General features: G+C 38.3%; 1 protein-coding gene across 13 annotated transcripts in view; it reads left to right on the forward strand.

Annotated features, from left to right (window-relative positions):
• Positions 1 to 3,914, forward strand: part of LIMCH1 (LIM and calponin homology domains 1) — a 219,993-nt gene extending 216,079 nt beyond the window's left edge. For all 13 annotated transcript variants that reach the window (XM_017854638.1, XM_017854646.1, XM_017854651.1 and 10 more), the window contains one exon: positions 1,028 to 3,914. In XM_017854638.1, the coding sequence (XP_017710127.1) occupies positions 1,028 to 1,053 (26 nt within the window). In that variant the 3' untranslated portion in view covers positions 1,054 to 3,914. The remainder of the gene's footprint in view (positions 1 to 1,027) is intronic.
• The last annotated feature ends 10,134 nt before the right edge of the window (positions 3,915 to 14,048 follow it).

The following is a 14,048-nucleotide window of genomic DNA, read 5'->3' on the forward strand; positions in this document are numbered from 1 at the left end:
ATAGCATGCCAGCATATTAAAATGCAATTCCTAAAAGCAATGTAAACAGTTTTTAAGTTCATATGTAAATGGGAATGGAAGTGCAAAACAAATGACCTGTCATGCATCCAGCCATCACATGTTTAACTTGTGCCATTTGTGCTTGGGTGTTGGGTGACTCTGTCTTTGTACATGGTGTTCTGTTCCATCATTCACTCTCGCAAAAGCATTTAATGCAAACTCCCTGGGGTCTTTTCAGATGTTGCAATTGCCTCATCACAACTGTAGTGCCTAAAAAGGAGAAATCCTGTGAAGGTTTCAGCAGAAAAGACGGAACCCAAACAATCCTTTCTAGATAGGATTGCCAGATAAAATATAAGATACCTAGTGGAATTTTTTTTATCCAAGTTAAAGTTGGATTTCACATAAACAACACATTTTTTAAGTATGTGTATGTCCCAAATATTGCATGCTCTGGATTTAGCATAAGTATGTCCCAAATATCAGATAGAATATGCTTATACTGAAAAATTCTGTGTTGTTTATCTGAAATTATATTGTACTGGGTGTTGTGTATTTATACTTGCTGAATCTAGCAATCTTGTTTCTAGATCATATGTCAAATTCCTCATATTACAATGTACTTATTCTTAGAGAAATCAAAACCCAGGGAAACTGAGAAAAAAGAGATTATTTTCTTGCTTATTTGCCCCAGATGACAAGGTAGAAAACTTGATGGAGATGCTTTGCTTTAGGGGCAATCCAGAGCATTTGATTAAACTTCACGGTGCATGTGAATCACCTGTGCACCGCATTAAATGGGTCTGGAATGCGGCTCAAGAGCCTGGATTGCACACAGACTCCAGGTGATGCCAATACTACTTGTCCTGGGGCCACACTTCAAGTAGCAGGATGGGAGAAGTTTCCAGTCCCCAGGAAGAGGAGACTTTGGTAAAGGCAGTTGCTTATTAGGGAGGTTTTTAAATGTCTGAAGCAAGAAATGTTGCCTGACCACCCTTGTTTGTGTTGTTGTTTGTTTTAATCACAGGTGCCGGGCAGCCTACAACATTGTGACTTGGTTTTCAAGCTTCCGGATCACTTACCATTTCTTTATTGAGGGTGTCCCCTGGCAACTGCTTAACAGAATCCCAAGTTCAGGGGCTTCTCGGCATTTACCTAATTTCTGAAAGGCTCTTCTGAAAGGTGGTATCTGTTCTTTTGTAGCACAGTGTTTGTGTTTTTCCCGTTTATTGTTTTGGGTTTTCTTTCTTTCTTTTTTTTTTTTTGCATTTGCACAGTATACACAAAAGAATATGGGGTTGTAATATCCTGAATAGCTCAAGAAAGGTTTTAGCATGGTCAATCAGGCTTATGGTTTAAAATGTATTATTCTCTTCTTTGGGAATTAGCTAAATGATGCAATAAACCTGTTTTGTTTTAGAATTTCTAGGAATTAAACACTTTATGTTTACAAATTGAGCTACAGAAAGTGCAAGACATGCCAATTTGAGACACACAGTCTTCTAAGACTGGAGGATAAATTTAATGCATTTCAGAAACTAAACATCACAGCAAGCTCTATCTCTGAGCTATAATTTGTTTTTAATGCAAAGACACTAGTTTGATAATATATACTGTAATCCTGGAACATTTGTGTTACTTACCTTTGGAGGTAGAAATTATACCAATAAATTATTGCACCGTTAGTATTAGATTTTGTGTACCTTGGAAGTTATGTCATTAATATAGGCTGGTTCATCAAATAAAGCAAAACCTTGCAATATCAGCTAGATTTACACTCTGGGACATTGCCCAAAGGTAGGAAGAAAGCAGAGGGAAATATTTCAGTCATCATTTCCAAAGTCATTATCAAAATCTGTGAGGAAGTTTAATCTTCCGAAGAGTCAATGTCAGACATCAGGCCTCTGTTGCCTGCTTCTCTCGAGACACTAGATTAGGAGTCTTCAATAAGAGACTTAACATGAGGCATATGGAAGATGAGGCACCGAGATAAGTTCATCATTAGGTGTGAGCACTGCTTACCCTTGCTGGCAAGTTCTCCTTAAGGGCCTGAAGCACAGGTGTCCAAAGAAAAGCGTTAAGTCCATCTTAATAGAATCCACGTAGTGTATGATGTGGTCAGCCCCTGGTCTGTGATCAGCAAGAACCTACAGCACAGATTATGCCCTGCCCACTTCAATGAATACCGACTCTCCTCCACTCTCCATCGCTTTTTTTTTACTATCAAGAACTCCGGACCTTGCCCGTGGAGAAGTTTAGAGAGGAACTCTTGTGGAGAGCTGGTTTGTTTTCTGCCCTGTGCGATGAGTTTCAGCTGGCCAAGAAAGGAGTCAAGTTATTAAAAGCATCACAATGTAGATCTCCAGGCTGGTTTGTTTTTTGTTTTTAAGACTGGGGAAAGGGGGACTATTTATTCTGCCTTAAATCAATGGCAAATAAGTCAAGATGACATTTTGTGAATGTAGACTATGGATACACTCCTAATAGATTGATGTAGTCATAAAAGGGGGTCAAGTAGATGTTTTTCTGTTATGTAAGCAATAATTTTTCTGTGTCTTATTGAGTATGGCTAGCGATTATTTATTACATGCTAGATGGGTTCCTTGCATGTGGGTTCCATATAGGTGCAGAAATTTCCTCAGCCACTGGAGGAATTTCGACCATATTTGTCATTTGGATGAGCTGTTATTAGATTGAAATCTACACATCATTTCATTAAAAATTGTGCCTTAGAAAATGCAAAGCTGTTGCACATAGTGACAAATTATGGATGCAGTACATTGAAGAAAGATGAAGTCACTTCCAAGTTTCCAAGACTTCTCATGGAGGTGTTTGTGTTTTACAGGAAAAAATAAAAATAAAAAAAGAGAAAAAAGGAAAAAATTAAAAGAAAATTGTTTTGAAAATGTACAGATCGAGTCCAATATTTTGATTATTCACCTGCATGTTTTATTAAATATTTTGATAATGTGGATGTTTACACTTTGCATGATATTAGAGTACCACCAGTAATGCACAAACATGTACAATATGGCCATTCATAACGGATTTTTATAGAATACTTTTTACATGTGCAACTCCATCCGTTATGTAAGGATTACATGAATATTGCACATTCTCTTCTAGTTTCACAAACCCATTTATACATATTTCTTAGTGAGGCTCATTGTACATGTATTGAAGCTAGAATCGAGTCAAGAAAAATAAAGCCCCATTCTCCAACTGCAAAATGTGCTTTCCCATAATGAACACTAGTCACCAGCACAGAATCATCTCCAACATTTGCTAAATTCTAATTGCCAACTGTTTCTATTTCTATTTGATTTAGATTTCATTTTGAGTCTGTTACATGGCAGCTTAGGCAGACTAGATCTTGTTTTTTCCAATGCAGCATAATGAGCATGATCTATTTCTTTTCAAATAATCTTTGAGATCCCAGGAAAAAAAAAATGCTCTGCTCCATTGAGCTATAATGTAAATGTGTTTGTTTAAAAAACAGATGAGGCAAGTGAGTGATTTATTGTTCCTGAAGAAGTATGTCTGATTTTTTTTCTCATACTCCAAAAGCTAGTCCCTACTCTTTAATAAAAATCATGGGTAACTTTTGTTTTTCACTAGTGAACTTTCATGACATTTCCTTTCTATGTAGTGTGATTAATGCAATACATATTATAGTTATCTATACACAGTGTAAGATTTAACAAACTGAAATGATCCACCTCATATGTGAGTCCGTCCAAAAGATGTTACTGCTCTGGGTGGGCCAATGTTCTATATCGGTTATACTAACTTTCATTTAAAATATTTATTCTAAAATGCCTCTGAGAAACAGTAAAAAATAAAAACAACAAGTTGTCTAAAATGCAACAGCTTTTATAGTAAATGTACATTTATAAATAAAATACTCAAATCAACTCTGTATTCTATTAATTATTTTTGGAGGGGTGGCAGTTAGTTTTCTTACATGGGGAAGAGAGACTCAAACTTTCTCTTATAGCATTTGGTCCAGGGTTACATAGACAGATCATGGCAATGCTGCATGTTTGCATATACCTATTGATGCATAGTTGAGGTCAACTATTGAAGGCAAACCAAACTCACTGGCTGGTTTGGGGGTCACTGAGGAATTGCCTTCTGTGGAAGGGTTTAAGCTCCTGGAGATGAGACACACAATAACTAGCAGAGACCATGCAAATGCCAGTGAACTTGTCTGAAACAACCAAATAATGGTAAGCTTGCAGCACTGGCTAGACGAAAACAAGGCAAACTTCTTTTTTCTTTTCTTTTTTGCTTTTTTCTTTTTTTTTTTTTTGAGACAGGGTCTCACTCTGTTGCCCAGAATGGAGTGCGGTGGTGTAATCTCAGCGCACTGCAGCCTCGACCTCCCAGGCTCAGGTGATTCTCCCACTTCAGCTTCCCAAGTAGCTGGGATTACAGGCATGTGCCACCACACCCAGCTAGTTTTTTGTATTTTCAGTAGAGAGAGGGTTTCTCCATGTTGCCCAGGCTGGTCTTGAACTCCTGGGCTCAAGCAATCCACCCACGTCCATCTCCCAAAGTGCTGGGATTACAGGCATGAGCCACTGCACCCAGCCAAGGCAAACTTTTTGAAGTCCCTGTATTCTGCCAGTTTCCCCAGCACTGCCCCAATGTTCCCCACTTATTATATATGTGAGGTGTGTTTACTAAGGCCCTTTTCCTCAGGTGTGGAGCCAGGGAATCTGCTGTGAAAAAGTAGCATCCTGCTGACACTGTTGGCTCTCTGAAGTACACATGTATTCTGCCTTGCACTCTGTTCCAAATTTGAAGGTGGCGGCAATACCAAGCAAATCCCCTGAAATTTTCAATTGCTTTAACGTGATACTCTTTTCCTTTTTTTCTTTTTTTTTTTTTACAAAGTTTTGCTCTTGTTGCCCAGGCTGGTGTGCAGTGGTGTGAGCTCAGCTCACTGCAGCCTCTGCCTCCCAGGTTCAAGCGATTCTCCCGCCTCAACCTCCTGAGTAGCTGGGATTACAGCCACCCACCACCACGCCCAGCTAATTTTTTGTATTTTTAGGAGAAATGAGGTTTCATCATGTTGGCCAGGCTGATCTCAAACTCCTGACCTCAGGTGATCCGCCTGCCTCAGCCTCCCAAAGTGTTGGGATTACAGGCGTGAGCCACCGCACCTGGCCAAGATGTGCTATTCTAATTGCCACCATTGTCTTATTTTTGCAAAGTTTGGTGGACAGTTAGTAGTTGCTGCTGTTTGCATGGAAAAGTGGATTCTTTTCATAAGAGAGTTTTAGTAGCTATCAGGTGAACTTAATATTTTCATTGTTATTTAAATGAAAGCCCATTGAACTAGAATGCATTTCGAAACAAAGACTGTTACTCTCATATGAGGTCTGTGAAGAATATCTTTATTCAAAAACGAACACTTTGCCTCAAGGTTGTTGAACTAGCTTTCTTTCCATGGACTTTCTTCAAGACCTAAGGACTCCTTTTAGAGTCCAAATCAAGGCTCCTTTCCCCATTCTTTGGCATTATGTAAGGTAGTGGTTATAAACTCAAATGACTAGAGGGGTTACGAACCAAGTAACCAGTTAGGCATTGTAAATGAGAACCAGAAGAGGACAATAGAGAGCAGCGTGGAGTATGGCAAACTGGAAAAAAAGAACAGTTCTGTCTAAAGAAAGAGGCAGCTACTTGGCTTCATCAGTCGTTTTATGTGAAATCTCTGGTCTTTAAATGTTGACAATTTAAAACATTTTCCAACACAGTGCTATCCAAAATTGCAGGGTTCAGCAAAATATATGTGCAAGTCCAATTTTGTTCTGAGGCCACTAGTTTCCAACCTATAGCTCAGTCTCCTCTTTGCTTTTCTATCAACTGCTACTAATTTGCTCTGCTACAGATCATTTTATTTGAAAAATCTATCAAGAAATGGCCATGCAAAATATTTGCTTTTCAGAGTGTCTTGGGTCACACAGAGAAAGAAGCCAATAGAGCCATTAATCATCAGGTGATACTGTTATGATTCATAACACTTTTAGGTAGCAGTATTTGTGCATTGTCATCAAACATTACTATTTCACAAATGCCCATGTTCAGTGTCTTGCCCAACTGTGCCCTTCCCCTTAATGGTAAATGTTCATGCTTCTGAGTGACTCAAAAGGACAGAAAAGTGTGCAAATGGACACACTATAACTTTTCCTAAATTTGTTTGGCATCATTTTACCAAATGCACTTTTGTAGGCATTGTTTTACTTATCAAATAGCATTTCTGGCATGTGAGAAGATAGATGTATGCCTCCTCATTTTACAGGTGAGAGACTGAAGTATGAGAGGGATAAGTGGCTTATTCTAGATGAGTATAAGATTTTACATAATTGTGTATTTCGCCCTCTGTCCCCAATCAGGGTAGATCAGGATAATTTCCTATCCAACTGTTCCTGGTACCCGTGTCTGGAATCTTATTCCAGACCAACTAGGAGGACCTTTGACCATAGCTAGACCTTGGTAGGATTTCATCTGCACCAAACAGAGACTAGAACACTGTTTTTATAGTTAATTTACACATATAAACAAATATTCAAATGGACTTACTATTTGTCTTAGTCCTTTTTGTGTTGCTATAAGAATGCCTGAGGCTGGGTAATTTATAAATAAAGTATTGGCTCATTCTGTTGTCTGTAAAAGTTCGAGATTGGGCATCTGCATCTGATGAAGTCCGCAGATGGCTTCCACTCATAGCTGAAGGTGAAGGGGAGCTGGCATATGAAGAGATCACGTGGTGAGAGAGGAAGCAGGAGGTGCGGGTGGGAGTGGGGATGCCAGGCTGTCTCTAACAACCAGCTCTTATGGAAACTGACAGAGCGAGAACTCTCTCACCCTTGAGTGGGAGCTTCAATCTATTCTTGAGGGATCCACCCCCATGACCTAAACACCTCCTGTTAGGCCCCACCTCCAACACTGAGGAACAAATTTTAACACAAGGTTTGAAGGGGACAAATATCCGAATCACAGCAGTATTTTTTTTTTTTTTCTCTTGTGATTTGATTTTTTTACTCTGGAAAGAAAAGTGGAGCGTTCCTTTGTGGCAAGGCTTTGGACACCTTGGTGGTTGCTGCAGTAGAGGCTGAGGAGTCTGTGCCAACCACACCCCTGACTAGACCCCACTGACCTCTCCTTGGAGATGGAGACACGTACCATCTCCAAAACCTCCTTTTCCCTCCCAAAGTCTTATTTCCAGAGTCAAGGAAAAACTAGTGCTGCCTGATAGATAACACATTGTCCCACTCAACTTCTGCTTCACAGCCAAACCTCAAACTCAAACTCAACAGCCCAGGCCTGAGCAAAGGGAGGGTCTCTTTCTAACCATTCTGATGGGGAAAGGATTCTGATGGCACCCCACATTGGTTCCCATACCACAATATTATTTCACTGCAAATAGATCCATTGAGGCATGAATGAAAGTGTTTCCAGTTTTTCAGCAGGAATAATGGCATTGTCTGTGATAGCTTGTGTTCTTTATTATCCACCAGGTAGATAGAGAATTATTTCAGCAGGTCCCGTGGTCTTAGAAAACACCTTGGCTGACTGAGGATGACTCTATAGAGCTATAGGGAGCATCTATCCAACATTTTCTCAAGCACTACACTCATGCTCCTTTGCTTTGGAATTAATGACTATCCCAACCTCTGACCCTGGAGTATTGAACACTTCCTCCTGAATCCATGAAAATCTGTGATTGTCTGATACCTTGAAAATCGAGAAACTTCATCTTGTTGATATGATAACATTCTGGGAAACATGGAATCATTGATTGGACAAATGGAGAATGCCTTTTCTGAGACGATACAAGAAAGTGTTAAAAATAAAAAAACGAATAATCAAAGGAATTTGCCTTGCCCAACAGTAAAATTTACTGGAATTTGCCTTGCCCAACAGTAAAATTTACTGTAAAGATAATAAAGTACATATCTCAGGCAAGAATTGATAAAATAATTATAACTGTCACAGCAATGAATACGATACACAAATCCAAATAAACATAAAAACTTTAGGGTATAATAATAGTGTCACAAGCCAATGACCAGAGGACAGATAGTTGATTAACATCATCTGTTTACAATAAAATTAATTCAGGGTAGATTAACGTGTTAAGTGCAAAAAAAAAAAAAAGCAAAACAGGAAAAGAAAAGATAGGCTTAAATATGTTTAAATACATAATAAAGAGAATTGAAGGCGAATTTTAAAAATAATGAAAAGCTGGGGAAAATATTTCCAACAAATATAACAGAGCTAATGGCCATAAACATGAAAGCCTTTTACTAATCAATAGAAAACATGCATAGACTCACAGAGAACTATAATGACCAATAAATAACAAAAAATTTTCAACCATACTAGCTACACAGAAATGCAAATTAAAACAACAGTAAGATTGATGGCTGGCCCCAGTGGCTCACACCTATAATCCCAGCACTTTGGGAGGCATGAAGCAGGAGTATCACTTGAGCCCAGGAGTTTGATACCAGCCTGGACAATAAAGGAAGCCCCTGTCTCTACAAAACAAAAACAGTAAGACAAGACTCCTCCTATCTCCCAAAAACCAGGAAATTATTTAGCTTTGTTAAGAATTAAGAACTTCTATATGGTGAAAAGAAAGTTTTTAAAAAGCTACAACCCAAGAGAAGATATTTGTTGCACATAAAATCAACAATTAGTATCCAAAATAAATAACTCCAGAATATCGATAAGAAAAATACAAACAGATCAATAGAAAATAACAAAAGACATGATGGGCATTTCATAGAAAATATGAAGAGCAAAACACACAAATATATTCCATATTTTTGGGGAGGAAATATAAATTTAAGCTGTTATGAGATACCATTTTATACAAGCCAAGCTGATAGAAATTTAAAGCTTTGATAAGACAAGTGTTAGTGAGGATGTGGAACAACGGGAGCTCATACACTACTGATAAGATCGTATATTGGTAAAACAATGAGACACCATATCATGCCAGTCAGAATGGCGATTATTAAAAAGTCAAAAACAACAAATGATGCCAAGGTTGCAGAGAAAAAGGAAGGTTTTTACACTATTGGTGGGAGGTGAACTGGTTCAACCATTGTGGAAGACAGTGTGGTAATTCCTCAAATATCTAGATGCAGAAATATCATTTGACCCAGCAATCCCATTACTGGGTATAGGTATATTAATCTATTATAAAGATCAAGCACACATATGTTCACTGCAACACTTTTCACAATAGCAAAGACACGGAATCAACCCAAATGCCCATCAGTAATAGACCTGATAAAGAAAATGTGGTACATATACACCATGGAATACTATGCAGCCATAAAAAGGAATGAGATCATGTCCTTTGCAGGGACATGGATGGAGCTAGAAGCTGCTATCCTCAGCAAACTAACACAGGAACAGAAAACCAACCACCACATGTTCTCACTTATAAGTGGAAGCTGAACAATGAGGACACATGGACACAGGGAGGAGAACAACACATACTGGGGCCTGTGGGGAGAGGGAGAGTATCCAGAAGAATAGCTTACAGATGCTGGGCTTAATACCTAGGTGAAGGGATGATCTGTGCAGCAAACCACCATGGCATACATTTACCTACATAACAAACCTGCACATCCTGCACATGTTCCCCTGACTTAAAATAAAAGTTGAAGAAAAAAAGAAAAAAAAACAATATATATTGGTAGACAATTTTGTATGATCTAGTGAAGCTGATGAAGCTCATACCCCTTGACATAGCAATTTCACTTCTAGAACATAAATGCCTCAACCTAAACTCTAGAGAAGCTCAAGAAAACTCTCACCCATGTGCTCTGGGAGACACGTTCAAGAAAGTCCTTCACAGTACAGTTTGGATATTACAGTATTCTATTTTAGTAGTGAAAAATTAGTGAACTGCAGAGTACACACATATATTTAGGTGCATCTCAGAAAATATAAGATTAAAATAGCAAGGCACCCATAATTACATACAGTACAACATCATTGATATGAAGCCCAAAGAAAATAGAAAACTAAGCCTTTTATTATATCTCTGGGAGTACCCGATATAATAAAAGAGCAAATCAAAACAAAGAAATAACACAAACAAAATTCAGGATTTGGTGTAGGAGGAAGGGGATCCCTATCAAGGAGGATACACAGGGGCTATCAACTTCATTGCATTTTTATGTTTTCACATTTATTCATAAGTTTTGTTGTGTTATGAGTACCTTCAACCCTACTAAATATTGACAAACTGCTTTCCAAAGTGATTGCTCCAAATAGTTCAACAAAACATAGAAGATCCTGTTTCCCCACATCATACTCAAAACTTGGTATCTCTGGTTTCTTAATTTTTTTGCCTTTCTGATGGAAGGCATTACTTGAATTTATGTCTCCTGACTACTGGTGAGGCTGAACTGGGCATATTTTCATCTCTATTGGACTTCTGAGCACAGAAATGGACCAGTTTCCACTTCTGTGAATTGCCTGTTCATTTCATTTGCCAATTTTCCTATTCTCCTACCTCAACCTCCCCAGTATCTGGGATTACAGGCATGCACCACCACAACAGCTATTTTTTGTATTTTTAGTAGAGAGAGGGTTTCACCATGTTGGCCAGGCTGGTCTCCAACTCCTGACCTCAGGTGATCCACCTGCCTCATCCTCTCAAAGTGTTAGGATTACAGGCCTGAGCCACCACACCCGACCAAATGGCTTTATTATTCATAGAGCTTTTTAGGGGTTGTGTAAATATGCTAGATCCCAATCTTTTACCAATTGCTTGCATAAAGGTATCCTGCTACATACTCTTTTAAAATTCTTAAAGTTTTGAATTTGGCATTTGGATCTTTATCAAGTGAAGTAGGGATCTAACGTTTTTCCCCTTTGGGTAGTCGATTTTCCCAGAACTCCTTGTTTAAAAACTCATCCTTTCCCTGTTGATTTGTAATATCACTCCTGTGGGATACTGATTTGCATATATGTAAGAGCCTGTTTCTGGGAATTTATTTCATTTCATTAATATATTTGTATATCTCTACACTAATATGGCACTATTTTAATTACTATATTTTTATATTAAGTCTTGCTATCTAGAAGGGCAAACTTCCTTTCTCGAAGTTGTCTTAGCTATTTTTGGATCTTTACTCTTTCATATAAATTTTAGGATAAGCTTGTAAACTCTAAAATGCCTTGGGAGCTTGATGAAAATTGAATTTATAGACTATACTTTTCTAATTAGTATTGCTCATATACAAGAATACCACTGATTTCTTTATGTTAATCATAGACCCAGCAACTTTGCTGGACTCCTTTATTAGTTCTGATGCATTGTTTATCATATCTCTTGAATTTTCTATGTTAATCATCATCCACAGAAAAGATTATCTTTTTTATGTTCTCATTTTTTCATGTCATATTGTATTGCTAAGCTATCCAGTAATTGGTGATAATAGACATCCTTGTCCCATTGTTATTTACATAGGCAAAAAATTGGAAAACATCCCAGATGTCTAACAATAGGGAAATCATTGTGAAAATTATGGCATATCTTTATAATAACATTCTGCCATTGAAAATTCCATTTTCAAAACATTTACTTTAAATTATTAAAGTACTCACAATAAAATGCTACGTTTAAAAAAGCCATGAGGCCAGGTACAGTGGCTCATATCTGTAATCCCAGCACTTTGGGAGAATCGCTTAAGCCCAGGAGTTCAAGACCAGCCTGGGCCCCCTGGCAAAACCCCATCTCTACTAAAACAGAAAAATTAGCTGGTTGTGGTGGCATGAGCCTGTAGTCCCAGCTACTCGGGAGGCTGAGGTGGAAGGATCGTCTGAACTTGGGAGGCAGAGGTTGCAGAGAGCTGTGGTCGTGCCACTGCACTCCAGCCTAGGTGACAGAGCAACACCCTGTCCCAAAATAAATAAATAGCCATAATATCAAACTATGCACATGATTCAAGTTTTATAAGTCAAATCTATTATATATATATATATAACTATGTCTCATGTTTTGTATTATATATGTAACCCGAGCATCTGCCGTTTTCAAGATTTATAGGGCCATGCCTTCCCATGATATCCAGGCATAAATCCATGCCCCATTCTACAGGACTACAAGAAATTTGGCCCTTCCTGCAATTATATCTGATCTTCAGAGTGCCCTGGTTTTTGTTTTCCACAGTTCTTGCTCAGTGGCTGCCCCAGGCTGCTGCTTCACTTTTGCCTGTTTCATCTTTCCTTCTATATACATTTCTCTCTCTTCAGTCCAACTAAGCTCTGAACATGGATACAACCCACCACTGTTTTATTCTTCAGAGACCAGCTAACAGGGGCCTCTCATGGTTTAATGAGTTTAAATATGGCTTGAGGAGAACATAGCCAAATTATAAGACAAGAAAGAAAACATCAAATTGGAATTAATGGATCATTGCTCTTAAAATCCATTGGCCATGCCTGTTCACAGGGAGTCATATCCATCCTTCCTCCTTAGCTCCTGGCCTCTGGTCCACTGCCACATTGAGAGGCACACTTTTCCCAACTAGAGTTTCCTTCTATTCTCTCTCTCCTCCCCTCATTCTTCCACCCCTACCCCTAGGAGAGCACCCTTGTATTTAAACATGCTAAAGGAATCCAAATAAAGCCAGCAAATATCACATTGATTTTTACAGCCAGCCCACAGCAAAGATAGCCTTTACCTTACTAAACATCTCAATTAATATCTCTGTCTAAAGAAGGAGCACAGACTCTGGAGTTGGGATGTCCAGGTTCACATCCCAGCTCCACCACTTACCATGTGACCTCAGGCAAGTTGTTTATCTTCTCTGTGTCTTGGTTTCCTCATCTGCAAAATGGGGATAATAGTAAAACATACCATACAGTGTTATTGTGAGGATTAAATAGGATCATGTATTTTAAATAGGATTAAATAAATATTTTAGCATATATGGTAAATATTAGTCATTTCAATTAGGATGACCATGCATTAGGACTAGTAACAATATACTGAAAGTTGAGCTTGTGGAATTACTTTACCAATATTCAGGGCTACAGCATGAAAAAACTCTTGCTTAACTTGTATCAATATTACTGGATATGCTTATCAGAGTAACTCTTCTGAGAAGAGGGAATCTGCCCCTGAAATAAATTCTAGCCTATAGCATTAGGGCCACAAAGAATTTACAAATATTCTCAGAACCTCTGCAAAATAAATATGTACCAACCTGAAAAGGAAATATTGAATTAGATATGCCAAAATATCAACAGCAGTTATTTCTGATTAGTGTAATTATAGATTTTTAAAAATTTTTATCTGAACACTTTCGGGTGTTTTCTCCACACTGACCATCTATATGGCTTTTATAATATGGAAAAATAAGAAAGTTACAAAAGAGAGAAGGAAAGCCTTCTAGATCCACACCAGAAAAGACAGTTTCGTAGAATTTGTTGAATTGCCAAAACCCTGCAGTGAAATGTAGTCTAGGCTTAAATAAAGAGCACATTTATTTGAGTATTCAGTCCTGGGAGAGCCTTGCTATTGTACGGCCATGTTGCTGCTCTGTCAGTGGACTGTGAGCTTTTCAGCTGCTGCCCTTCAATATATATAATTAGAGTTCTGTTCCCATGGGGGAGAGCCAGGTCTTAACATGAACTTCTAGTTGATACCAGACCCTCATCTCCATTTGCAGTTTACGTGTGTAGCATTTGTCCTCGCCTTAAGAGTGAGTCACAAAACATGCTTCAGCAAACTCTTACGTCAGTTGTATAAAACCACAGTGTTACCACTCCCAAGTTTGTTATGGCCTCAATGTATTTACATAGCAGAAGGGACTTTAAGATACAGTTAGAGGTTAATGGCAAATGTCCTCTGCCCTCAGAAATACAACAATGAAGATGAATCAGAGGCTTTTGATTTTGAATTAGACCTAACATTCTTGGAAAAACTTGCTTTGGAGTCTTTATTCCATCCTATTACTCCTTGAAAAGAAAAGGGCAAAGCTTTTCCTTTTTTTTTTTTTTTTTTT

Source organism: Rhinopithecus bieti, unplaced genomic scaffold, assembly GCF_001698545.2.
Source record: "Rhinopithecus bieti isolate Rb0 unplaced genomic scaffold, ASM169854v2 scaffold_2339, whole genome shotgun sequence".
NCBI classification, from domain to species: domain Eukaryota; kingdom Metazoa; phylum Chordata; class Mammalia; order Primates; family Cercopithecidae; genus Rhinopithecus; species Rhinopithecus bieti.